This window comes from Danio aesculapii, chromosome 6 (assembly GCF_903798145.1).
Source record: "Danio aesculapii chromosome 6, fDanAes4.1, whole genome shotgun sequence".
Lineage (NCBI taxonomy): Eukaryota > Metazoa > Chordata > Actinopteri > Cypriniformes > Danionidae > Danio > Danio aesculapii.
Window position 1 is genome coordinate 15,378,969 of NC_079440.1, and position 26,455 is coordinate 15,405,423.

The 26,455-nt window shown below is 37.6% G+C and overlaps 2 protein-coding genes across 2 annotated transcripts in view; both read right to left on the minus strand.

Annotated features, from left to right (window-relative positions):
* The window catches only part of LOC130230557 (solute carrier family 15 member 1-like), a 28,857-nt gene extending 23,177 nt beyond the window's left edge, over positions 1–5,680 (minus strand). The window contains exons 1-6 of the mRNA XM_056459635.1: positions 5,475–5,680; positions 5,238–5,269; positions 4,941–5,025; positions 4,486–4,627; positions 1,946–2,065; positions 1,587–1,686 (exon numbers count right to left, since the gene is read on the minus strand). Coding sequence (XP_056315610.1) covers positions 1,587–1,686; positions 1,946–2,065; positions 4,486–4,627; positions 4,941–5,025; positions 5,238–5,269; positions 5,475–5,481 — 486 coding nt within the window. The 5' untranslated portion in view covers positions 5,482–5,680. The remainder of the gene's footprint in view (positions 1–1,586; positions 1,687–1,945; positions 2,066–4,485; positions 4,628–4,940; positions 5,026–5,237; positions 5,270–5,474) is intronic.
* Positions 5,681–13,755: 8,075 nt separating this feature from the next.
* Positions 13,756–22,616, minus strand: LOC130230390 (dedicator of cytokinesis protein 9-like). The gene is made up of 4 exons (XM_056459371.1): positions 22,590–22,616; positions 21,791–21,891; positions 21,557–21,695; positions 13,756–14,676 (listed from the first exon to the last, which is right to left on the minus strand). The coding sequence occupies exons 1-4, from the start codon at positions 22,614–22,616 to the stop codon at positions 14,551–14,553; spliced, it is 393 nt and encodes a 130-aa protein (XP_056315346.1). The 3' UTR covers positions 13,756–14,550.
* Positions 22,617–26,455: the final 3,839 nt, after the last annotated feature.

A 26,455-nucleotide genomic window follows, 5' to 3' on the forward strand; every position in this document is an offset into this window, starting at 1 on the left:
TAAAATTGAGGGAACGTATTAATTAATTAAGTCATATGCATAATTTTCTTAAAATGAGGTAATGAATTTATAAATAGTATGGATAATTTGCCAAAAATGAGGTAATGAATTAATAAACAGTATTCACAATTTACTTCAAATTCATTCTTTCATTTTCTTTTCAGGCTTAGTCCTTTTATTAATCTGGGGTCGCCACAGCGGAATGAAACACCAACTTATCCAGCATATGTTTTACGCAGCGGTTGCCCTACCAGCTGCAACCCATCACTGGGAAACACCCATACACTCTCATTCACTACGGACAATTTTAAGCTTAACCAATTCACCTATACCACGTTTTTGGACTGTGGGGGAAACCGGAACACAGAAATGGCAACTGACCCAGCCGAGGCTCGAACCAGCAACCTTCTTGCTGTGAGGCAATTGTGCTACCCACTGCACCACCGTGATGCCCATTCATTTAAAATAAGGGGACCAATTAATAAATAATATAAAGCATATGTTCTAGAAAATCGAAGGAATGAATTAAGAAATCTTTTTTTTTTTGGTTTGGTGGGGACCTCAGTACATATTACATACAATGCAGACTTTGTGATTTTAAAATCATAACAATTTTATAACTGATTTTACAGACATTATTTAAAGTCGTATTATTATTAAATCAAAATGTACGATGTCTATTTCATTATTCTAAAAAACATTTACTGTTAAAATATCAAAAATAAATAACATTCTTGCTAGTTAATCCACTAGGGGGAAAAAAATTGTTTAGGTAACCTTCAAATCTAAGCCTTTGCTTCAGTATTTGGACCGGCAGTCATTCTGTTGATGTAGGTTAGACGCTTGCTTCAGCCACAATATTTTTAACCACGCACCTCTTACCATAAGGGAATGTTACGGTCAGTGGGAGTTTGGATTTTTGTGGCTTTCTCCCTCTCTGTCGCTCTCTCTCCTTGTCTGTCATTCGCCTTGTTTGTCAGTGCTGTCAGTGTGTGGGTTTGTGTGGTGTACGCTTGTTTCTGATTCTGTATTATGTTTTGTTACGTGTCTCTGAATTGTTCCAAGCAACAGTAAATTCTGCATGATTTAAGAGTTTATGATTCCTTTTTGGGGGAATAGGTTACTAAGTCGCGCAACACACATTTTACCCTTAGTTATTTGAATTGTTCAGAAGCACTAGATAAGTGGGTGAGCACCCCTTTTGTATTTTTGTTTATTATCTCCACATTGCTCATAATATAGCATTCTGTATCAACACATGACAACACATATGATACTTGGACCTCTGGCCTTTGACTATAAATCAGTCCAGTATCAGTATTTGTTAATCTTGGATGCTTAGTATCAGAAACCTAACCTTGAACTGATAACAGCTGATTTACAGGCAATTACAGTTATTAGTAACTGAGAATCATTAAAGCAGCTCATAAGACATTAAGAATGAAGTCTTTTGAAAATGTAAAACTATTCTAGGGGATAGAGTTATAGGAAAAACAAAGGATATACATTATAAATCTGCACAGTAAAAAAAATCATTATGTCTACGGAAACATAATGTGTGTGTGTGAGTGTGTGTGTTCACATGCCTGGTGATCTTCAAACTGATCTCCTCCAAATGCTGCCACACATGGTTTAATTCCTCCTGTTCCCAAAGCGATCAAAATGAGTCCCAACATCGACAAGGATCTAAAATAAAAGAGAGGAAACTCTGAATCACTGTGATAAGGTCTTAATGGGCGCTTGATAGTACTGAACTGTCATTTCACCAGTGTTGGGTCAAATTACTTTTAAAAGTACTTTATTAAAATATTATCTCAATCTTTAAAAAAGCAAAAACGCAAAAATAACAACACATACATTCACGTTACTTTCTTTAAAAAGTAACTAAGTAACAAATTTAGTTACTTTAAAAAAGTAATGATTTTCAAGCGGTCCAGTAACTCACATGTGTAAGGTCATGTTGTCAGGACGGCCGTCTCTGTTAGCATCTGTGATGTCATGGATGGCACTAATAGCCATGATCACCTGACCAATGGTGTACACTATAGACAAATACACGATAGTCCTGCGGAAAGAGGAGATGAAGATGAAAATATGAATATCAGTCACAATCAGTCAGAATATAGACTAAAAATCAGAATCTAATTTCAACATTCACTCTAAAAAAATGCTGGTTTCCACACAATCGATTTAAGTTAACTTTGAAGTAGATTAAACATAAAACAATTAAGCTGTCGCAAAAAACCTCAAGAATTGTGTTGTTTCAGCTTATTTTAAATAAATAGTTTGAACTAACAGCAAAACATTGTTTTCTGAGTCTTGGTCTTGTTTCTTAGTACAGGAGTTTAAAAGATGGGGTTGGAAAAGTTAATAGTTATAGGTTCAATTTCAGGAAAAAAATTGCATTTGGGGTAAATTAACAGTAAAAGCGTTTTCAGATATTAGTCATGCTTTTTATATAGTAATCCTACATTAGAACATGTCTTGATTAACCCTGTAAAGCCCACTGTTGCAGAATTACAACATCACCTTCAACAATTCTAAAAAATGCAAGCAAATGTTTTTTTTTTTTTCTCTCAAAAACACATTTACATAATTAATGGGTCCTGTTGTGTGTCATCATGATGCTGTTGGATAGAAAACGTGTTTATATGTCTGGTCATCCTGACATGAACTTACTCTACCTACAATCTTCGCATTGAGTTGATCTTTTTTTGCATGTCTGGATTTGTCCAGATTTAAGTGAGTAAAATTCCTGAATATTTTTGAGTGTTTCTTACATTGTGCAGAACATATTTAGTTATTTTAAAAAACATAAATCAAATTTGAATTAGAGCTCATTATGTCTATGTTGTAATTCTACAATGTTGGGTCAGAGTATTAGCCTATTGCATTGTTCAGGGACGGGTGTGAATGGTCTTGAATGAGAACCAATATTACAACATTTCCCTAAGAACTTACCGAAATGTAAAAAATTTAAAACTAAATCTTTAATTCCCACATAAGAGGCCTCCTAAAACAATATCTGAGAGGTCCAAAAAAAAATAGCAATTTTTTTTCTATATTTGGGTCTTACAGGCAAAAAAATCTGAGCAAAAAATGTATATAATGACAGTCACATTTTTTTACTATGAATTACAGAAGAAACTCACTAAAATTTGATTCAGTGTAATGATATATACATTTATACATACAACATTTATGCGCAAAAAATTATATGAATAATACATCAAAAACAAAAATCGTCAGTCATTTGGATAAAAGATTTCGACAATATATTAATTAATTGCAATCTGACATATTTTGCCACCATGTTTCAAACAGCTGGGCTTTATCCATCAGTCAGCAAAATGTTTAGTTTAAAATATAATCAAATTTACTATGAAAACCGGTTATATCAAAATATCATCAAATGAAAAATATTACATAAATATCATATATTTTTTATAAGAATAAGTGTGTTGTTTTATTTATACACACATATATTTGTTAAACTGAATAACAATAAGAAAATCTTATTTTCATTTACTCAAACATTACTTGAAATAAAAAGGCAGACACTGGTATTTAATGTTTTCCATTGATATAAATATATAAGACACATATATATGACACAAAAATAATCTCGTCTCATTAAAATAAAATTGCTACACAAAATTGAATGTCAAAAATCAATAATAATAGCTATTTTAAGTGCAATAATATAACATTTTGTTGATATTTTTGTTATTTAAATCAGATTTGTTATCTACGCCACAATACGTTTTAAACAGTCTGATCTCACAAGAAAACGGAAGTATTTTACATTTTGTCAGTTTAGTGACTCATTCATCCAAATTCATTTGTACGAAAATGTATGATTTTAAAAGGAGGCATGGCATCCAACCCCACACCTAAACCCAACTGTCATTGGGTGATCAACAAATCGTACTAATAGTATGAATTAGATCGTACGAAGTAATACGAATTAGCCACTAAATCAAAACGTTACGAATTGCCGTGAGATTGCGTTGGTTTTAAAATATGTAAACTGATTTGAAAAGATTTCACTGTGAAGTTTTTTTATTCTCATTTATTTGATCAAAATGATATAAAAACAGTAATACTGTGAAATATTATTGAAAAGTTGCAAGTATTCTGAATTGTATTATAAACAGTTTAGTACATTGTAAAATATTGTAAAGTATAGTATTATAAACAGTATAATATTTCTTTATATTATTTATAGGATTTGTATCTAGTTTTTTTTCCCTTTATGCAGTATTCTTTGATCTATGCGTATTTCAAAAGTACTGTATTTATGTGACATAAAATGTGTCACTTTTATAATAGTTTTACTGTCACTTTTGATCATTTCTTGCACAGAAAAAAAAAGAGTATAAAAAAATGTTACTGATATAATTTTAGGAAGAGATTCCCTTTACAAAAAAGTCAAGTTAAGTGCACTTAAAAGCAACTAGTATTCTGAATTGTCCTAAGACTCACTTGAACTTTCCCAGCCACGAGTCCGCAATAATGGCTCCCATGATAGGTGTAAGGTAGCAGAGAGCCACAAATGTGTGGTAGATGGTGGTGGACAGGTCATTATCCCAACCGATAAAATACTTGAAGTACAGCACCAGCACCGCTGCACAACAAGAACAGAACAAAAAACACAAGAATAATGAAGAATAGAAAGAAATTGAAGAATTAATAAGTGATTTGTGTGAGAGTACACAGTAAAAAATTACATGATCAATTAGTCCTGACACCAAATGTTTTAGGTCATTGTAACTTATCAAATTAAGTTATAACATAAGTAACTTAGTTTTAAGTAACTGTTTTAAGTCAGTTTAATATAAGTTCAATGGACTCATAAGGTTAATTTGATTCAGTTAAAAAATTTATGACAACTAGGATTGTTTTACAGTGTATGAACAAGTCAAAATGTTTAGACTGACCTTTCATGCCATAGTAGGAGAATCGCTCACAGAACTCATTCACCACAATGAAAAATATACTGACAGGATATCCAAAGCAACTCTTCTATAATAAAGCAAAATAAAACATATTATTAATAAAAAAAATTTATTTTAAATAATATTTTCTGATATCATGTCCTAAGGAAAAACAGTTATATTATGATGACTTAACATGATTAAGCTGTGGTAACTACATGCTTTTTTGTAGAATAACATGGTAAATTTTTTAAGTATATATATATTAAAGCATCACTGATCAGTTGCTACAGTTCTCACCCTTTCCTTCTTCTGCTTTTGTCTCTCTTTGTCTGCAAAGTAATACATACAAATCTTTATTCAACTTAAATTAAGTTGTTTTTCATCATTATATCACATTAATACACAAACTTAATCAACACACACTTAGTCTCTCTTTACAATCAATTTAGATGTACAAACACAAAAGTTAACAGTCTAAATGATGATTCTTATGTTGCATTTCCTCAGGTGCCAATAAACATCATGTTTACTGACCTGCCATGGTGATTCCTCCGACTGAGACTGTTTTCTGGTCCACTGGTGATAATATCCTTTAGTTTAGAGGCACACACACTCACTCACGCACACATACACACACACACACCAGCCAGGACAGACGTAGCTGTACTCTGAGGGAGACAGGCAACACTTATATCGACTTTGGACAATAAAATGTTTCCTTGGACACCAATGGGTTCAGATGAGCTTGACGTGGATATTTATGACAGAGTTTGCGACTGTGATTAGTGTGACTGTGTGTGTGTGCGTACAGGTGGGAGGAGGCAATTGAGGAGCAGTTTAGTTATTTATGGCATTCTTATCGATTTATACAGCAAATCAAATGTCTGGAACTTTTGGCCTTGCAATAAGATATGGAAGTTAATGAGTAATTAATAGTCATTTTCTCAACATTCCAAAAAAAAGAGAGAAGAGAGATGATATAATCCATTAAAAGTGATAACGTGCTAAATGCCTTTGTTTTTATATATTTATAGAGTATATATGTACAGTTGAAGTCAGAATTATTAGCCCCCCTTAGAACTTTTTTTGTTTTTTATAAAAATCTCCCAAATGATGTTTAACAGAGCAAGGAAATTTTCACAGTATGTCTGAAAATATTTTTTCTTCTGGAGAAAGTCTTATTTGTTCAGTTTTTTTTTTTTTTTTTTTGCTAGAATAAAAGTAGTTTTAATTTTCTAAAAACAATTTTAAGGTCAAAATTATTAGCCCCTTTAAGCTGTATGTGTTTTTGGTAGTCTACAGAACAAACCATCGTTATACACTGTAAAAAATAAATCCGTAAAATTTACGGTAAAAAAACGGCAGCTGTGGTTGCCAGTACTTTACCGTTAAAAATACGGTACAAACCGTAAAAGTAAAAGTTCTAATTTTTACGGTAAACTACCGTATTTAATTAATTTATAGAGGTAATATGTCTGTATTTCAAATTACCAGCATCTACACATCTTTTGTTACACAGTTAGACACGTTAGCACACCCATATGCAGGTGGTGATGAGAAAGTTACATGTTGAACCACTGCTCATCACAAACAACCTTTGCCACAATTAGAAAAGGGTACCAGTGGATAGAAGGTGCTCAGTGTCATTCACACAGCTACTAAACACCAGTGTGGTAACACGCATAAAATTAAAGTCATGAAATAAACATTGTTTATCACCATTAGATGTAACATAAATCTCTAATGTACATAACTGATGGTGAAACAACTAAAAAGATCCATAGTAATGTCAACAAAAAGCATAAAAAGTGATGTGCCATACAGGGAATTCTGGGAAATTTACGGTTATTTGCCATATATATTAAGGAAACACAACGTTAACCAGGTTACAGATTTGTACTGTAGCATTTTTACTGTTACTGTTGAAATCACGGCCATTTTTTACAGTGTACAATAACTTGCCTAATTACGCTAACCTGCCTAGTTAACCTAGTTAAGCCTTTAAATGTCACTTTAAGCTGTACAGAATTGTCTAGAAAAATATCTAGTCAAATATTATTTACTGTCATCATGGCAAAGATAAAATAAATCAGTTATTAGAAATGAGTTATTAAAACTATTATGTTTAGAAATGTGTTGAAAAAAATCTTCTCTCCATTAAACAGAAATTGGAGAAAAAAATAAACAGGGGGGCTAATAATTCAGGGGGCTAATAATTCTGACTTCAACTGTATATTTAAATATCAGTAAATGCCAAAACCTCCAAATGCCGTCTGAAATGTTCTTCCAAAATGAGCATTTTTATCAGCCTCATGTTTATGTTCAGTTTTTTTACTTTTAAGGACACGAAAAAAAACAACAACTTTTCTGTCATCAATGTTAAAATACTGAAAATACACACGGGAGCTTGAGAAAAAAATTCAGATTGCACTTTTAGGTTTTGGCATCTGAAATCTTCAAATAAAGTCACGTTATTGTTATTTTTGTTTACTTTACATTTATTTTTAATTATACCCTTTAAGTAGTTTAGTTGGAGTTGTTTACAGCACCACCAGTGTTCAATTTTCCAATAAAAAAAGGATGAAAAATGTTCTTTAATGAAATGAACACTGATCATTATTAAGCCCCCTTGGTTTGATTTGAGGGTCAGGCATACCAGTTCAAGGACTTCCCTTTCAGGTTATCTTTGTCTTCCCACACCTTCACCAGGGTTACAAAGGTTGCTCTTGCCCTGCTAAAGAAATGGGCATTCTGTATCCTCTGTCTCATCATGGCTCCTGTGCAGAGCATGTCTATTTTCATTATGAAGCTGCACTAGTTCTACTAGGCAAGGGATGTCCAAACTCGGTCCTGGAGGGCCAATGTGCTGGAAGGTTTAGCTCCAACCCTAATTAAACACACCTAAACGAGCTAATCAAGCTCTTACTACATATACTAGAAACTTCCTGGCGGATGTGTTGAAGAAAGTTGAAGCGAAACTCAACAGGACCAAGTTTGAACACCCCTGGACTGGGCAGTGCTCACCTGCTCGAATGCATTAAGGGGGAATAAATAGAATGAGCAAGTCATCAGCAAGTCAACAAAGGTGTCATGCTACAACACTTCCCTGGCAGAACTCCCTGAGGAACAACCTTGTTTCTCAGGGATCCTGTGGATCGGGTGGTGGCATCTGGTGGATTTGAGTGATCTGTAACCAGTAGTGGTAGACATCATAACTCGGGTCAGAGCTCCCTCTACAAGACAAGTGCCTTGAAATGGAGTTTTTCTGACCAAAAGGATCCCCAGAGATACCCAGTCAGTGGGGTGTTTTCCTTCTTTCAAAGTTGGAATAAAGTCCATCTCCTGAAGGTGTAGGTTGGCTGCCATCACTGCTCATCATGATGATGGTTTGTGGAAGCTCAGTGGGAAGAATGACCTGAACAAGAGGGGCCAGGAGGTTAAACCCTCCACTGCCACTTCATGTATCCGCCTGGGATCTCTGTATAGTCCTCGCAACAATGCAGAGACCTTAGAGGTGCTGGTTCTAGATCCTATCTTGCTGTGTCCCATCTGTGCCTTGCACATTTACGTGCACCACACTCTGAGCTTCAGAAGCTCTGCGTATCTCTTTGTTCATTTTGAAAGTCAGCAGAAGGCAAAGGCTTTTTCCAAGCAGAAAATGGCCCACTGGAAAGTGGATGCCATCGCCTTAGTCTATCTGTCTCGATAGGGTCAGTCTTTGTATGCAAGTCCACTTTACATCCCTTAAGGTTATATGTGGTCTGTGCAATGCCCTACACTGGACATTTCTACAGCATTATCGGCTCACCAAGCCATTAAAGTGAATGCCAGGAGCAGCGGCTCTGACCACTCTCTGAATGAGTAGTGTCCATTTTGGTGTCCCATACATGGTATCTGAGACCAGGTTCTTAACAACAGAGACGTTCAGTTCTTACTGCGGATAAAGGGTGTTAGAGCAATAGTATCATATGTAATATTATTATTTTAGTTAATTTGAATATGTTCCCTATACCAAAAGTGCAACCCATTACTTAAAACACAGACAACACATTTGGAAAAAGCTAGATATAATGAACTGAACTGCTCATAAAAATGTGAGATCAACGTGTTGCTATTCGCTAGTATGCGCACATGTACATATTAAAACAAATTATATTAATTGAATTAGATAACACTGCCTAGGGAGACACCTTTTATATGAAAAGTCTCACAGTGTAGCCAATTTTTTTGTTATAATAGGGGTCACCAAACTTTGTCCTGGATTGCTAAAGTCCTGCAGATTCAAGCTCCAACCCTAATCAAACACACCTGAACAAGCTAATCAAGGGCTTACCAAGTATACTAGAAACTGCCAGGTAGGTGTGTTGAGGGATATCTGCAGGACACCAACCCTCCTGGACCAAGTTTGTACATAGACCCCTTGGTGTAAAGTCAGAAATATTTGCAGAACTGATGATGACAGGTAGATCATGACAACATAGCAGATAATGAGTCTGAATATCATTCATTCTACCCATATTCATGCTGTACTTCGCAGAACGTAGATTATTACATTCATAAAGTGAAATATGTTGTACTTCTGTATGTGATTGTGGCATTTCTGTGAACATATTTATTGTTTAAGCTTCCACCAGTGAGGTTTATTCTTGTATGTCAAGCAGGTAGAGCTTCTGTTTAGATTTGCTGATCGGCATGCTGCACATACAGTTGATGTCAGAATTATTAGCCCCCCTTTAAATAATATTTTATTTTAAAAATATTTTTCAAATGATGTTTAACAGAAATATTTTCACAGTATGTCTGATAATATTTTATCTTCTGGAGAAAGTCTTATTTATTTTATTTCGGCTAGAATAAAAGCAGTTTTTAATTTTTTAAACACCATTTTAAGGACAAAATTATTAGCCCCTTTAAGCTTTTTTTCTTCAATAGTCTACAGAACAAACCATCGTTATACAATAACTTGACTAATTATCCTAACCTGCCTAGTTAACCTAATTTACCTAGTTAAGCCTTTAAATATCACTTTAAGCTGTATCCTGTGTCTTGAAAAATATTTAGTCAAATATTATTTACTGTAATCATGGCTTCTCTCTATTAAACAGAAATAGGGGGGAAAAAAATTAAAATCGGGGGGCTAATAATTCTGACTTCAACTGACTGAAGAGAAGAGACATGAAATTCAATAATATAAAAATAATAATTTTGGCAGTTTTTTTTTACTTCAACTGTATGTGAATAAAAGCCAACATTATGCCTGTTCATCACAGAACGTGATCATGTCTCTTCAGAAGACTTGAATTAAGCAACATAATTGATCTGGATTTATTTTTTTGACCTCTTTATTAACAATTTTGGGACTTGTTTGGTAAACAGACTTTCAATTAAATGTTTTTCATACCTGTTTACGTACACTTTGCTGCTGTTACAATTAATAGTGGGTAGACTTGTTTTTACAACACCTGTTAACTGGTGAATATATAATAATTAACTCTTCTACCTGAAACAGCTAACAGCAAACATGTTGATTAGATAATGCTGGCACATCAAAACACTGCCAACACATCAGATGACTGTTTTTAAATTCCCTCAATAATACCATTTATTACCTTGTCCGGATACAACCTCATAGCAAAGATAAACAGCAAATACATGTACATTTTGCATATATACATGATTTGCTGACTTGGAATGATGTGTATGATACTTTCTCAAAGCACATCGCCACACAAATTCCTTACAGAAGCTTAGTGTACTGAAAAGCTGAAGATACCTTGAACATGGAGACTCACATCAGATGAAGAGACGCCTCATTCATGGGAAGAGAGAGGTAAACAAACTGCCCTCATCCACACACACACACACATTTCTGTGATTCAATGGTGACAACAGTGGAGAGAGACAGTGGAGAGTGCGTTCACAGAAAGCAAGTCAGCAGGATTTATTCAGAACACAGCTTAAAACAAAACTCTATCTGATACTATGTTAATTCTCAATTCCTTCTGAATTCTATATGGCATATAGAGTTGAAGTCAGAATTATTATCCCTCTTATAAATTTGTTTCCCAAAAATATTTCCCAAATGGTGTTTAACAGAGCAGGGAATTTTTCACAGTATTTCCTATAATATTTTTTCTTCTGGAGAAAGTCTTATTTGTTTTATTTCGGCTAGAATAAAAGCAGTTTTTTAATTTTTTTAAATCATTTTAAGGTTATATTTTTAGCCTGAATACTACTATCCTGAAAAATATTTAGTAAAATATTTTACTATCATCATGGCAAATATAAAAGAAATCAGTTATTAGAAATTAGTTATTAAAACTATAATGTTATATGATATTTTGAAAAAAATAAATCTGACGCAGAGAAAAAAGTGTATCACTGAAAGGTTTTAAGGTTTTAAACTGGCCTAAGCATCAATAAAACACAAGCATTTTACACAGAGGCCGTCCATACTTCTCAACATCAAAAAGCAGCCGTTGCATAGATACAGTCTTTGTTTTTGTTTACTTCAAGTAGTTCTGAGAGCTGATGTGCATATTTTGATTTTCTCAGATACATCAAGGTACGTGCGCAAAGGTCCCACTCCATACCCCTACAGACACACATACACACACTATGGGCTCTTTTATAATGATCTAGGCGCAAAGTCTGAAGCGCAGGGTGCACAAGTATTAAGGGTATATCCGAATCCACTTTTGCTATTTTAAGGACGGAAAAATACGCTCTGCGCTTGGTCTAACAGTGCTGTGCTTATTCTCCTAATGAGTTATGGGTGTGTTTTGTAAATAAACCAATCAGAGTCTCATATCCCATTCCCTTTAAGAGTCAGTTGCATATTTGCTATTTACATTGCAGACTTTGTGAGTGGAAAAACTGAACACTTCACTAGCGAGAAAACAGTTAAACAGACCACCTGCAGCGCGAGAATGAAAGAATGAGCCTCCTCCAAGCAGCCTTTACTTTCACTTTCTCTTTTTCGTGGATAAGGAAACGTGTTGTACACACAGACATCGATTACCCTACATAATTAATTTCATTTGTTAAGCGCAAAGATTTGTTTCAAAACTATTTCTAAATTCAGTTCTAATTTCCAGCAAACGAATAAATGAACAATAATAACGAAGTGTGGTCAAACAACCGAGTTATATCCAAACACACGTCCTATTCTTGTGCCCCATGTGGTCCAAAACCTGACAGGTGGACAAATCTAAGCTTGTTTTTAATAAAACAAATATAAATATGCATTTAATAAATACTACTTATAATAATAATAATAATAATAATAATAATAATAATAATAATAATAATAACAACAACATTATACCAAAGCAAATTGTCATGAATAAACAAAAAAAGCCCCCAAGATGAAGAAGGCATGAAGGCAGAGGGTTTTTTTTTGTATTTTTTATGTAGAAAGAAATCATTTGGAAAAATATTTTAAACCTTTAATTTTTTTCATTTGTAAAGATATTTGCGTACTGCTGTACATCCTGTGTGTTTTAAGCAATGTGTACAAGCTCTTCGCTGGACTTCAGACCTGCTCTCAGCTGGTCCAATGCGCAGTCTATTTTAGTTTCTCAAAATAGCAACACGCCAACAATGTGCCTTAACACACCTCTTTTCTAGACTGACACACTCCATAACTGACATGTCCGTAAAGTGGTGCAAATGTATTTGCTCTTTAAACAACGTGGCGGAAAACGGGAAAATTAAGGTTGCGCTGGTCTGAAAATAGCATCACGTCGTGGAACACGTGGGTGTATGATAGGGCTCTTTACTTTGCTGTTATCCTCTATATAACTCCACTTCTTTCTGTTAAACAGAAATTAGAGGAAAAATGTACAGGGCGCTAATAACTCAGGAGGGCTACTAATTCTGACTTCAACTGTAGGTGCTTTAAAGTAAGATACGAGTGTATAAATGACGTTTCTGCAATCATGCTGAAGGCCTGATAATCTGTGGTAATTATCACAGTTGTATGCCATAAACTAAACATTATAAAGGCCATAAATAATGTATAGATCACAGGTTCTAATGGCCTTCATGAGGATCTTGGATAGTAAATAATAAAGTTCAAAGTAATAAAGATAAACGTGTTTTATTTAATGAGTGTGCTCCGTGCAGGTGAGTGAGCTTGACAAACCACCTGTAGGACACACTCCTCCTGTCTTAATGCACCAGACATTTTGTTAGAAATAATCGTGTGCTTTTCATGTTTATTCATATAACTGGTTTCATTTATAGCACTTCTTTTTTGCCTTGATATTTAATATCTCTTGTTTAAATGCACTATGAACAGCAGCTACGCTAATAATTTTCTTTGTTTTTCTACCTGGAGATACTCATCCCGAGGCCTATAGAGATTGTGACCTGTGAAGAGATAATGGCAACCATAGACGACTTCTAGAGGTATCCATAATCCTGGACCAGGCCGTATCCTGAGCAGATCCTGTGGCAGTCATAGATGAGTGGAGAGCATGAGACCGATTCCTGAAAGACCCCAGTGACAGACAAGTCTCTGCATTGATCCCATGGGTCAGCCTTTAACACCTGCCGCTGACTTTCATCAATTGGTGAAAAGTTTGTTCCTCGCCACTGTCGCCGCTGGCCTTCTTGGTTTGGGATTTGTGTAGCTGGGCATCAATGGATTTGCTCTTCAGAGTTTGGACTTTCAGCAGAGAAATTTAAACCACACTGAACTGAACTTCAGCTCTGAAAACTGGACTGACACAATTTCAGTATACTAGCACTTCTATGTTAAGCTGCCTTGACACAATCCACATTTCAAAAGCGCTATATAGATAAAGATGAATTGAATTGAATAATATATTTTATTCAGAGAATTTAGGGACATTAATATATTTCCAGAACAGACTCATTTAAATAAAAATACCCCCCATTTTTAATCCCCCCATATAAAACAATTTACATTTAAACAAACGTAGATGGTTATAAAAATCGTTGTGTTCATCTCTTTTGTCCATATATATAGTTTTCACATCTAGCCTTCGCACTTTGGCAAGAGATCTTCAGGAACCAAGTCAAAGAAAGGGAATTATTGCACCTCGGCTACAATGAAACAGCACTTGTTTCTCAGCTTGTAACAAAATAAAAAAGGGAAACAAGATAGAATGGAAGTGTAGGCAAAAACGCAAATGGCTCAGGTGATCGTGGGTATTTTTGTACAGTAAAGCTCAAATTTCCTGCTACACTAAAGCGCAGTTATATTCTTTTCACTACCACTTACAGCCCCAGACACAGAAAGTGATGTCAGCCTGAGCAGCAATAGATGTCCAGAATTGGAGGAAAGCATGAAAAGTAAGGAATGTGATAGTAAAAAGGCAGATGTTTTGCTTGAGAAGAAATAAAAGCGATAGTCTCAAGAGGAAACACCTGTGAACGGAGGACTGGAGTGGATGAGAGAAGAACAGGAACTCCTTCTTTCACTTATGCGAATGTTAACTGCTCATATTGTAGACCTGACACACCTGCTTTGTTCTGATTGATGCTCGGATTGAGTGGAAATCTTGTTCTTTGATGCACTTGAGTCTGTCGGTCTTTCTGGCTGTGTGTGGATTGAAGGGTTTAAGGCCAGAGAGGTGAAAGGTCACACAGTGGAGGCGGAGCTGGGCATGCCATGCAGGGTGGTGCCGGTGGGCGTGCCACTGATGGCATTGAAAATATGCAGCGAATCAGAAAGACCGCTTTTGGTTCCACCGTCCACAGCGGAGATCTGACAAGAGGAAGAGCGGAGCGTGAGGGTAGAACAGATTAAGCTGACACTTGAAGTATTCTTTTTAAAATAAGGTAAATTCAATAGATTATTACAGTACCATCCAATCTACAGAGAGGCCAGCACAAAAAAAGGAGAGAATGAGTGTTATGGTTATGAAATATTCATGTCAGCCCATGGTAACAGTGCAGTTGTTCTTATTTATGCATATTTTTAAAGCTCAAAGTATATGACAAACAAATCTACTGTCACTTAAAGCTGTGTTTCTCATCCACGTTCCTGGAGGACCACCAACACTGCCTGTTTTGGATGTCTCCTTTGTCTGTTACAGTTCTTTCAGTCTCTGCTAATGTATGTTTGGTTAAAGAGACAAGGAAAATGTGCAGAGCAGGTGGTCCTCCAGCAACATGGTTGAGAAACACTGACCTAAAGGGATAGTTCACCCCAAAACAAAACATTGTTGATAATTTACTCACCCTCAGGTCATCCTGAGAACTTTGTTTCTTTATTAAAACATTGAAAAACATTAAGAAGCACATTTAGCTGAATCTGTGGTCCTTTGTGATTTGTATAATGCATGTCAATGGTCACCTGTTTTGAGATAAACACCTTCATTCCAAACAAGTCCAAACCAATCCCGTGCAGTGTTGCCAGATATAGCTGTCTTTTTCCAGCCCAAAAGCTGTCCAAAACCCACCCAAACGCACAAAAAGTCCCAAAATGTTAGATTAAAATTTAATTTAATTAACCTAGTTACTTTAGCCGTGATAATTTTTTAAACATACAGCAGCCAACACTAGCAATCACAGAACCACAACATAACCGGATCACATTGAAACACTGAACTTATTGTTGTGTAGATTACACTACCTTTTAGAGTATGTTTTACTTTTGAAATGGGGTATAAATTAATCCTATGGCGTTTTATATTCTTTTGAACATAATTAGGTGCTGCTTGTCAATCCGACAGCGCTTCTACGCTTGTTCTTGCTGTTAATTGCGGAAAAAAATTTGATAGAAGAGTCATGATAAACTGCTGTGAGTTTAAGTCTTAACTGCAGGCGCTATAACTGAATAGAGTAGGAGCACACAGTTATGTTTTGTTAATTGCATATAAATTTTACGTTTTAAAACCACCCAATTTTTTGTCAACATGCCTATGGCATTTTTTTATCCGGAAAGTGCCCAATCTGGCAACACTGGTCCCGTGGCTTCTGATAATACACTGAGGTAGGGCTGCACAATATATCGTTTCAGCATAAATATAACTTCACGAGTTCACACTTGCAATCGTTTAAGAATAAGGCGTATTTGGCGTGCTGTCCTGGGAGAGGGTTCTGAGCTCGGGGAGACAATCCAACTCGAGTTATTCCCCTTATCAGGAAACAGAGAGGAGTTGGGATTCAAGCGAAGTATCTAGCCCGGCCCCAGAACGGTCCCCCCGGGAATGTAATTCTTAAGAGGTGAGGTGTCGGGGTGGTGGAGGGATGCTAAAGTCGTGAGATGCTGCAGGTAAGACAGCTTTGGTGTATATAGGGGTTTGATCAAGAACTGATTGGATAATGGAATAATTGTCAAAGACGTATTTGATACTGAAACTTCTGCGCGTGCTCCTCCCGAAATTTGTTTCCAAAACATCACAATGTGTGTGTCGCCAATAGTCACATCGCAGGATATGCAATCAGCACAACAGTTGAGAATACATGAGATTTGTCATTGCAAAGTATTACTATAACAGATTGAAAGTGTATCATGTGTTTTAAAGGCATTTCAAAACATTAGGGCGCAAATATATGCATTTCTAATGAAGAATAATTTTACAGAATTTTTTATACAATGAAGACTATACAGTGTTATTTTAAAAATGATCAATAAAGATGAATTGAATTGAATTATTTTTCATTTCATTATTCAAATTCTGTACCTGAATACTGTTTTTTTTTCTTTAAGACCACCAGATCCTGCTATCTACGCTGGAGTCACTGGGCGTCGCAGGCACTGTTATTCAATGGTTCAGTTCTTACCTCTCGGACAGGTCATTCAGGGTGTCGTGGAGGGGAGAGGTGTCCAACCTACAGCATCTAAACACTGGGGATACCCCAGGGCTCTGTTCTTGGGCCACTTCTCTTCTCTATCTACACGGCATCTTAGGAACAGTCATCCAGAAACATGGATTTTCCTACCACTGCTATGCTGATGATACTCAGCTATACCTCTCTTTTCACCCTGATGATCCCTCGGCTCCAGCTCGCATTTCAGCCTGCCTGTCAGACATTTCACACTGGATGAAAGATCATCATCTTCAGCTTAACCTCGCGAAAACGGAAATGCTTGAAGTTTCTGCCATCCCGACTCTACACCATAACTTTTCAATCCAGATGGATGGGGTAACCATTACTGCATCCAAAATGGTAAAAAGCCTTGGAGTAACGATTGATGACCAACCTAACTCTCTGACACATTTCTAGAACTGCTCGATCTTGCAGATTCGCACTCTATAACATCAGAAAGGTCCGACCCTTCCTATCTGAACATACAGCTCAACTCATTGTTCAAGCTCTTGTTCTCTCCAAACTGGACTATTGCAACTCTCTACTAGCCGGGCTTCCAGCTAATTCTATCAAACCTCTTCAGCTGCTTCAGAACGCAGCAGCACGAGTGGTCTTTGATGAACCCAAAAGAGCACATGTCACTCCTCTACTCACCCGTTTGCACTGGCTGCCAGTTGCTGCTCGCATCAAATTCAAAGCTCTGATGTTTGCTTACAAAGCGACCTCTGGCTTTGCTCCTTCGTATCTGCTCTCACTTCTGCAGATATATGTGCCCTCCAGAAACTTGCGTTCTGTGAATGAACGTCGCCTCGTTGTTCCATCCCTAAGAGGGAAGAAATCACTTTCCCGAACTCTCGCATTCAATCTGCCCAGTGGGTGGAATGAACTCCCTAACTACATCAGAACAGCAGAGTCACTTGCTGTCTTCAAGAAACGACTAAAAACTCAACTGTTTAGTCTCCACTTTCCTCCTAATCTTAACTGCCTCTCTGGCTATACCACTAACTGTACTCTCTCTCACAAAAAAAAAAAAAAAAAAAAAAAACATTACTAATGCTCAGCTTCTTAGACTTTACACACCTGAAACTTGTCTATAGCACTTGTTCACTGCTGCTCTTATAGTTGTGTAAACTGCTTCCTTGTCCTCATTTGTAAGTCGCTTTGGATAAAAGTGTCTGCTAAATGACTAAATGTAAATGTAAATGTAATGATTTCTTTCCAAATAGAGTTATTCAAGTCATCTGGTGAAATTGTGGTCATATTGCAATATATATCGCAGAGAAACAAAATATCGCAATCTCTGATTTTTCCAATATTGTGCAGCCCTACACTGAGGTCTAATGAAGTTTATATTGTTTGCAATATTAGTAGCTTTATTCTACAGCCTGAGCCAACAGTTCTAGGCACACACACAAGGGTAGCAAGTGAGAGCTTCCAGTCACTTTATGATGTATGTGCAAGTGTACACTCAATTCCATTTCAATTAGTCTTTATTTTTATAGCGCTATTACAATGTAGATTTTGTCAAAGCGTTTAACATAGAAGTTCCAGTAAATTGAAATAGTTTAAGTCCAGTTTTCAGAGTTGAAGCATACATACACTCGTATGAGTAATTTCTGTGAGGTTGAATTATAAAAGTTACTGCATCTTGGACAGTCACAGGTAACAACCATTTTGGCAAAAACATGCATTCTTACTCTAGTCATCTCGCATCTGAGTGCACTCTCACACATAAGCATACTGAAGATTTTAGCTTTTCTTGCACAGACTGATGGTTTCACTTCATAAAACCACAGTGTATCATCAGAAACCACAGAATTGTTTTGGACTTGTTGTATGTTCATTTTAACCTCAAGAACAGATGACTATTGACTTGCATTATTTAAAGCACCACTGATTCTTCTAAAAATCTTCATTAAATGTTCTACTAAAGAAAAAGTAGTTAGTAAATTAACTGTACTTTTTCTTTTTGGATGAACGGTTTCATTTATTATGCACAGAATTCAGTCACGGAGCATGCGCACTGAAAAAAACTGTCAACAACTGCATAAACAGATCATACAAAAATGTACAAATGAGATCGCACAATTCATATGAATTAGCCACTATATAAAAACGTGTGTTATGAAACAGGAATGGATGTAAAACCTATTGTAGGAGACCTCTAAATCAAAAGTACAAACCTAATATCTTAAAGGGTTAGTTTTATGGAGTGTAGCGTTAGTTCAGTTGGACACATCAGTCAAGCTGTGGAGAGTATCAAGATATATAGTGCAGCTTCAAACTTTTTACATCCAAGTGAAGAACAAAATAGAACTTCATCCTCATTTTAGGAAAAGTCTTAAAGAGATTGTCAACTGTGTCATCATTTACTAACCCTTGACTTGTTCCAAACCTGTTTGACTTTCTTCCTTCTGTGAACAACAATAGAAGCTATTTTAAAGAAAACTGGAAACCTGTAACCATTGACTTCCATAGTACACTGTGTGCACAATCTTTGGCGAGGGATTATTCTGACCATATCATCATTTTATCCACAATTTACAACTCCAAGCTACATGAAGTTGAATGCTTATTGGATTTAATGCATATCAGGTGATGTGTATTTGTGTAACGAGGGAGGGTGTGGCCTAAGGAGATCAACTCCCTATATCAATGTGTGGCATAATTATTAGTCAGTATGTTTTTTTAGGAAAAATGGGTCAAAAAAGAGATTAACTGACTCTGAAAAGTCAAAAATTGTAAAAAGTCTTTGACAGGGGATGCAGCACTCTTGAAATATCTAAAATCACAAAACCATCAAATGTTTTGTAGCAAACAGTCAACAGGGTCGCAAGAAACACGTCGAGATGAAAAGATGCAAATTCACCACCGCCAAAGATTTAAGAAGAATCAAACATGAAGCTATCAGGAACCATTTCCCACCAGTGCTGCCATATTCCACAACTGCAACCTACCTGGAGTGTCAAGAAGTACAAGGAGTTCAGTTTTCAGAGACAGGGCCATAGTAAGAATGAAACCCGACCACCTCTGAACAAGACACATAAGTTGAAGCATCAAGAATGGGCCAAGAAATATCTGAAGACAGATTTTTCTAAGTTTTTGTCGACTGATAAGATGAGTGTGACTCTTGAAGGACCTAATAGATGGGCCCGGGGTTGGAGCAGTAACACAGAACTCCACTTTGACTCAGACACCTGCAAGGTGGAGGTAGGGTACTGGTATGTAATGTAATGTGTATTTATATAGCGCATTTATTGTGTATGACCATACACCCAAAGTGCTTCACAATCATGAGGGGGTCTCTCCACACCACCACCAGTGTGCAGCATCCACTTGGATGATGCGACAGCAGCCACAGGACAACGGCGCCAGTGCGCTTACCACAAACCAGCTATTGGTGGAGTGGTGAGACAGTGATAGAGCCAATTCAGTGGATGGGGATGATTGCGAGGCCATGATCGTAAGGGCCAATTGAGGGACTTTGGCCAGGGCACTGGGGTTACACCTCTGCTGTTTACGAGAAGTGCCATGGGATTTTTAATGACCACAGAGAGTCAGGACCTCGGTTTAACCTCTCATCCGAAAGACGGCGCCCACTGACAGTATAGTGTCCCCTTCACTTTTACTGGGGCATTATGACTCACACAGACCACAGGTTGAGCGCCCCCTGCTGGCCTCTCTAACACCACTTCCAACAGCAACCTAGTTTTCCCATGTGGTCTCCAATCCAAGTACTGACCAGGCTCAGCCCTGCTTAGCTCCAGTGAGTAACAGCTCAAGTCTTGAGCTGCAGGGTGATATGGCTGTGGCAGTGTATGGCTGTGTAGGGGCAGGTATTATTAAAGATGACCTAGTTGGACCTTTTCAGGTTGAAAATGGACTCAGAGTCAACTCTCTTTTTAGAAGACACTTTGTTCAAGCAGTGGTACAGGAAAAAAACCTTCATCTTTCAAGAAGACTTTATGCAATTTTCATGCAAGACAACACTCCATTACATGCGTCAAAGTACTCCAGTGCGTAGCTGACCAGTAAAGGCCGTAAAGATGAAAAACTAATGATATGGCCCCCTTCTTCACCTGACTTAAACCTTATTGAGAACTTTTGGGCCCTTCTTAAGTAGGAAATTTACAGTCAAGGTAAACAGTACACCTCTCTGAATAGTGTCTGGGAGGCTGTGGTTGCTGCTGCACAAAAAGTTGATTCTGACCAGATTAAGAAACTGACTGGCACTGTGAAAGAAAAGGATGTGACTGTTATTGAAAAGAAGAGTGGTTATATTGCTCACTGAGGTTTTTCTTTTTTAATTTCAGAATTCAGTTTATTTGTAAATTTTGAGTTTGTTTATTATTCTCACTTTAACAGGTGAAAATAAACAAGTGAGATGGGAAAATCTTTGTTTTTCATTTAGTTGCATAATAATTCTACCCACTAATAGTTGCCTAATAAACGTGCATGCACATATTTTCTTAATAAAAGCCAAAACTTCACTTTTACAACTTAAATGTTCAGGTTTGAGGGTTTCTTAAAATTTTGGATTGACCAAGAGCAGTAGTTGTACAATAACAAAATGAATCCTCAAAAATACAACTTTTCTAATAATTGTGCACATGGTGTATTTGTTATATTCCTACTACGGAAGTCAGTGGTAACAAGAATCCAGCCTGCGTTAAAATATCTTCTTTAGTGTTCAACAGAAGAAAGAAAACTCTAGCATTTGGAACCACTTTAGCCTGAGTAAATAATGATTAAAATTTCATTTTGGGTGAACTATCCCTTTAAGGTTTGCCTTGCACCACTGACACAGCTGTGTGTATGTGTGCGGTCACCTGCTCATGCATGATGTTTGAAAGCTCTCTGGCCAGGTCTCTGTAACTGGCTTTCATCTCGTCATGATATTCCTGTTGGTCCTCCTTGATCAGTCTTTCGTTTACAGCTAGAGCTTGTCCACATGCTTCAACAAACTGCCTGCATACACAAACATCACATACACAGAATAAGAAACACACAAAGCATTTGTGTGGAGATTTTTTTGAAAGGCATCAGGAGTGGTGTTTATATACCTGAAGACCTCTTTAAGCTGTTTGACTTTGTTATCTGGGTATTTTTTGGCGCAGGCGTCATCAAGGAAAGCTCTAGCATATGCTAGTGGCCCAGCATTGACCTGAAAAGAAGAAAGATTTTTATTGTTCAGCTGACTTTTTTTTTTAGTTTTTCATTCATTTAAAACCTGTTTTAACACATTTTAATCTGTTTTTAATAGTTTAAAATTTTCTTCTTTGTTGTTTTTATTTTCTTATACTTTTTTCTTTATTCCTGTTTCTGTAAAGCACTCTGAATTACCATTGTGTATGAAATGTGCTATATAAATAAACTTGCCTTGCCTTACTGTAAATGTGTGTGCAATGTAATGGTAAAAGTGTACTTGGAGGGATGGTTTATTTTTCTTAAATTAACTTCTCTAGAATGTCCATACAAATATATAGAGTCAAATTCATCCTATAAGGAAACATGGAAGGTGAAAGTGTGTGTGAATCAATCAGCTAAATCTACTTCAATATATTTCTAATTTATTCCTGGGATAGAAAAGATGATTTTGCAGCAGTATTTACCCTTGATTCCACATGAATCTTAAGAAATCAGTTTAATATGCTGTTGATCTATTCAAGAATAATAGAAAGTATATATATATATATATATATATATATATATATATATATATATATATATATATATATACAGTCAATCCCGAAATTATTTATACCTCTGAGTGACAAATTCAGACTTAAAGTTACTTTTATTGAACCACCAGTTTATTTATTTATTTATTTTTACCAGAAATGACGCAGGCTTTTATTTCACCAAAAACTTTGAGTCAGATTTTTCCATGGGTATGAATAATTTTGGGCTTTACTTTATACATGTATGTGTGTACTATATACTGTAAAGTAATATGCATATAGTAATATTTAGTAATAAACACAGTGTCTTCTTTAACACATCCTTAAAATTATTTTTCTGACTCATGTACTGACTCTAAACTTTGAAATGTTTTGTTATTGTTTTAATAGTAGCAGCTGTAGAAAAGAAATATGACCCAAAATAGGATGTTATGCTATTAAAAATAAAATGAGTTATGTCAATACACAGAGTATTAACACAGAGTAGTTACATTTAACATTGCAGTACAATTTAGCATTCATTCATTCATTTTCGTTTGGGCTTAGTCCCTCTATTAATCCGGGGTCGCCACAGCGGAATGAACCGCCAACATATCCGGCACGTTTTTACATAGCAGATGCCCTTCCAGCCACAACCCATCTCTGGGAAACAACCACACACACTCATTCACACTCATACACTACAGACAGTTTAGCCTTCCCAATTCCCCTGTCCGACATGTCTTTGGACTGTGGGGGAAACCGGAGCACTCTGAGGAAACCCACGCGAGATTAAGATTAAGATATTCATTAATATTTGAATTTTAATTAAAATAATACATAAATCAAATTTAATTTGGAAGGAAATATAGGTAACAATTTAGTTTAAGTAACAATTAACACCATTTACTACTGGCTTATTACCTGCTTGTTATTACGATATTCCCTGTTTAGTAGCACTTATAAACTTTGACCTGATTTTACATCCCTAACTTTTTACTAACTAATAGTTTTACTAACTATTAATAAGCAGCTTATTAGAAGTTTATTGAGCTAAAATGATTAGTTATTGGTTTGTTGATTGCATGAATTGTACATTCAAATAAATGTGACCAAAATATATATACATATTCCCTTTTCAAAATTGGTATTTCTCACCACTTTCTTACTACACATCAAGTTGTCATTAAGCTTACTGAAACGTGTATTTAATTAATTATCAACAAAGAAATGTCACGGATTGGTCAGGCTCTCACGATCCCCACTCACGAAGATCACCATCACCTGACTTCTAATGAGCACACAGCTGCATCACATTCACGAGCACCAGATAAAGCACAGCACTCCAGTCGCTCATTGTCCGGGCTCGTCTCGACGAAAGCGGACAACTGAGCGACCACTCAGCGTAGTCATCCTCAGCTAAAACAAACGCTTTACTTACCTGTTCTCTTTGTATTCCTCCTAGTCTTCCTGGTCCACCCGAATCGTCCTGTCTTCCAGTCCTTCCAAGTCTGTGTCATCCTCTGTCAGCTGTATCTGGTGTGTGCTGTCCATCCTCGTGTATTCCTGTTACCCAGCCACGGAGGAAAAGACCCCAACATCATTCCTGATCCTCCTGGCTATCCTTCATGTGCTCCTTGTTGTCATTTAATAAACACCCTAACGTTTCCTTACCTCTGTCTCCTGTCCGCTTCATAACAGAAGCCCGGACCAATAACGACGACAACATGAGCACCCCCGATCACTTTCAAGAGCTGGTGGACCAGTTGAAGCGGATTCTACAGCCACCAGCTCCACTTTCCAACGCACCAGCACCGAGCACTTCCGCCTCCACAGTTTCTTCGTAGGCCCTTCCTTCCAGTCCCATGGCCGACCAGCGCCCTACTCAGGCGGAGCGGGGGAGTGCAATGGTTTTCTGTTACAATGTTCCCTCATATTCGAAATGCAACCTTCTCTATATCCCACAGATAAGTCAAAGATCGCCTACATCGTATCACTACTCTCTGGGCCTGCACTTAAATGGGCTGAGACGATCTGGAACCAAGCCGGGCCGGTCATGAATTCCATCACTACCTTCACGGAGTATTTCAAAGAGGTGTTTGGACGTTCTGATGGGGAAGTAGCCGCTGGAGAGCAGCTGTATCATCTAAAGCAAGGTACTCTATCTACACAGGAATATGCTCTCCGGTTTCGCACTCTAGCAGCTGCAAGTGGATGGAATGAGAGATCGTTGTTGACCACGTACCGGCCGGCTTGGAACCCACTCTCCGAATCCAGCTGGCCACATTAGATGATACTATGGGTCTGGAGAGATTCATCCAACATTCTCTCCGATGTTCCGATCGTCTCCGTTCCTATCAACAGGACACCATCACCCCCTCGTCTGCACTCCTCCAATCGCCTGAGTCAACAGCCTCTCCAGAACCAGAACCCATGATAATAGAGTCTGGAAGACTGACATCAGCGGAACGACAGAGGAGGCTGACCCGGGGTCTGTGTCTATACTGCGGTGTCAGTGGACACACCCGTATGGAGTGTCCCCTTCGTCCCATTCGGACTTCAGTGAGTGTATTCAGTACGAATATTGAACAATGTAAACCACTTACTACCACCGTACAAATAACTACTGCCTCTATTTCTCTCCTTGTCACAGCCCTCATCGACTCCGGGTCAGCAGGGAACTTCATCTCCCAATCCCTCTGTCGTCAACTCCACCTACGTACTGAGGCGTCCTCGCATATACCAGATACAACCGATAACCCAGTGCACTCGATCTTCGACCGTATCCATCGACAATGCGAAGACATCCTTCTTCAAGTGGGGTTGTTACATCAAGAGAGGATTCAATTTCTGGTTCTGGAGGGTGCAAATATGGACATCATTCTAGGGCGCCCGTGGCTGGTGAAGCACGATCCCATCATCTCTTGGGGCACAGGAGAGATAAGAAATGGGGATCTGGATGTACACCTACCTGTTTTCCAAATCTCCCTCTTCAGGTCGGAACCCCATTTCTTTGTTTACAACATCGGTCGAGAGTCCTCCTGAGAAGCAGTCTATCCACATTCCTAAGGAGTACAGCTCCTTTCATGATGTCTTCTGCCCCAAGAGAGCTTCCCAGCTACCGCCGCATCGGCCATGGGACTGCGCGATCGACCTAGTTCCAGATGCCCAGTTGCCAAGAGGTAGGATCTACCCGCTCTCGCTTCCAGAGAATCAGGCAATGGAAGATTACATAAGGGAGGCTCTGAGTCAGGGGTACATACGTCACTCAAAATCACCAGCCGCCTCAAGCTTCTTCTTTGTGGCCAAGAAGGACGGAGGGCTGCGTCCATGCATCGACTACAGGGTCCTAATAACGGTACAGTAAAATACCGATATCCCCTTCCTCTGGTACCAGCCGCTTTGGAACAGCTCCGAGAAGCTAAAGTCTTCACTAATTGGACCTCCGCAGCGCGTATAATCTGATAAGAATACGTGAGGGGGACCAATGGAAGACAGCATTCGTGACCCCTACTGGCCACTATGAATATGAGGTCATGCCTTACGGTCTGGTCAACGCCCCTCCGTATTCCAAAACTTCATTCATGAAGTCCTCCGGGAGTTTCTTCACCACTTTGTAATAGTGTACATAGATGACATCCTCATTTACTCCCGGAGTGAGGCCGAACATCGCCAACACGTTGCGGAGGTCCTACACACATTGAGAGAACATCACCTCTACCTCAAAGCGGAGAAATGCTCATTCCACCGAAGTCGATTCATTCTTGGGATACATCATTGACCAAACCGGTATACGTATGGATGGGAAGAAAATTGAGGCTGTTCTATCCTGGTCAAACCCACTTCCATTAAGGAGCTCCAGAGTTTCTTGGGTTTGCTAACTTTTATAGACGGTTTATCAAGGACTACAGCAGGATTACATCACCTCTCACTAATCTCCTCAAGGGTAAACCCAAAGGACTGGAGTGGACCAAAGAAGCAGCCGCAGCCTTCCGCCTTCTTAAGAAGGAGTTCACAAGGGCCCCACTCCTGACTCATCCTGACCCAAATCTTCCTTTCGTGGTGGAA

Excerpts from the sequence above, each read along its gene's own strand:
- LOC130230390 (XM_056459371.1), bottom strand. The coding sequence starts at position 22,616 with ATGGAAAAATCTGACTCAAAGTTTTTG. Across the intron at positions 21,892-22,589 it reads AATCTGACTCAAAGTTTTTG|GTCAATGCTGGGCCACTAGC; the intron begins GTGAAATAAAAG and ends TCTTCTTTTCAG. Across the intron at positions 14,677-21,556 it reads CAAACATCATGCATGAGCAG|ATCTCCGCTGTGGACGGTGG; the intron begins GTGACCGCACAC and ends TCCTCTTGTCAG.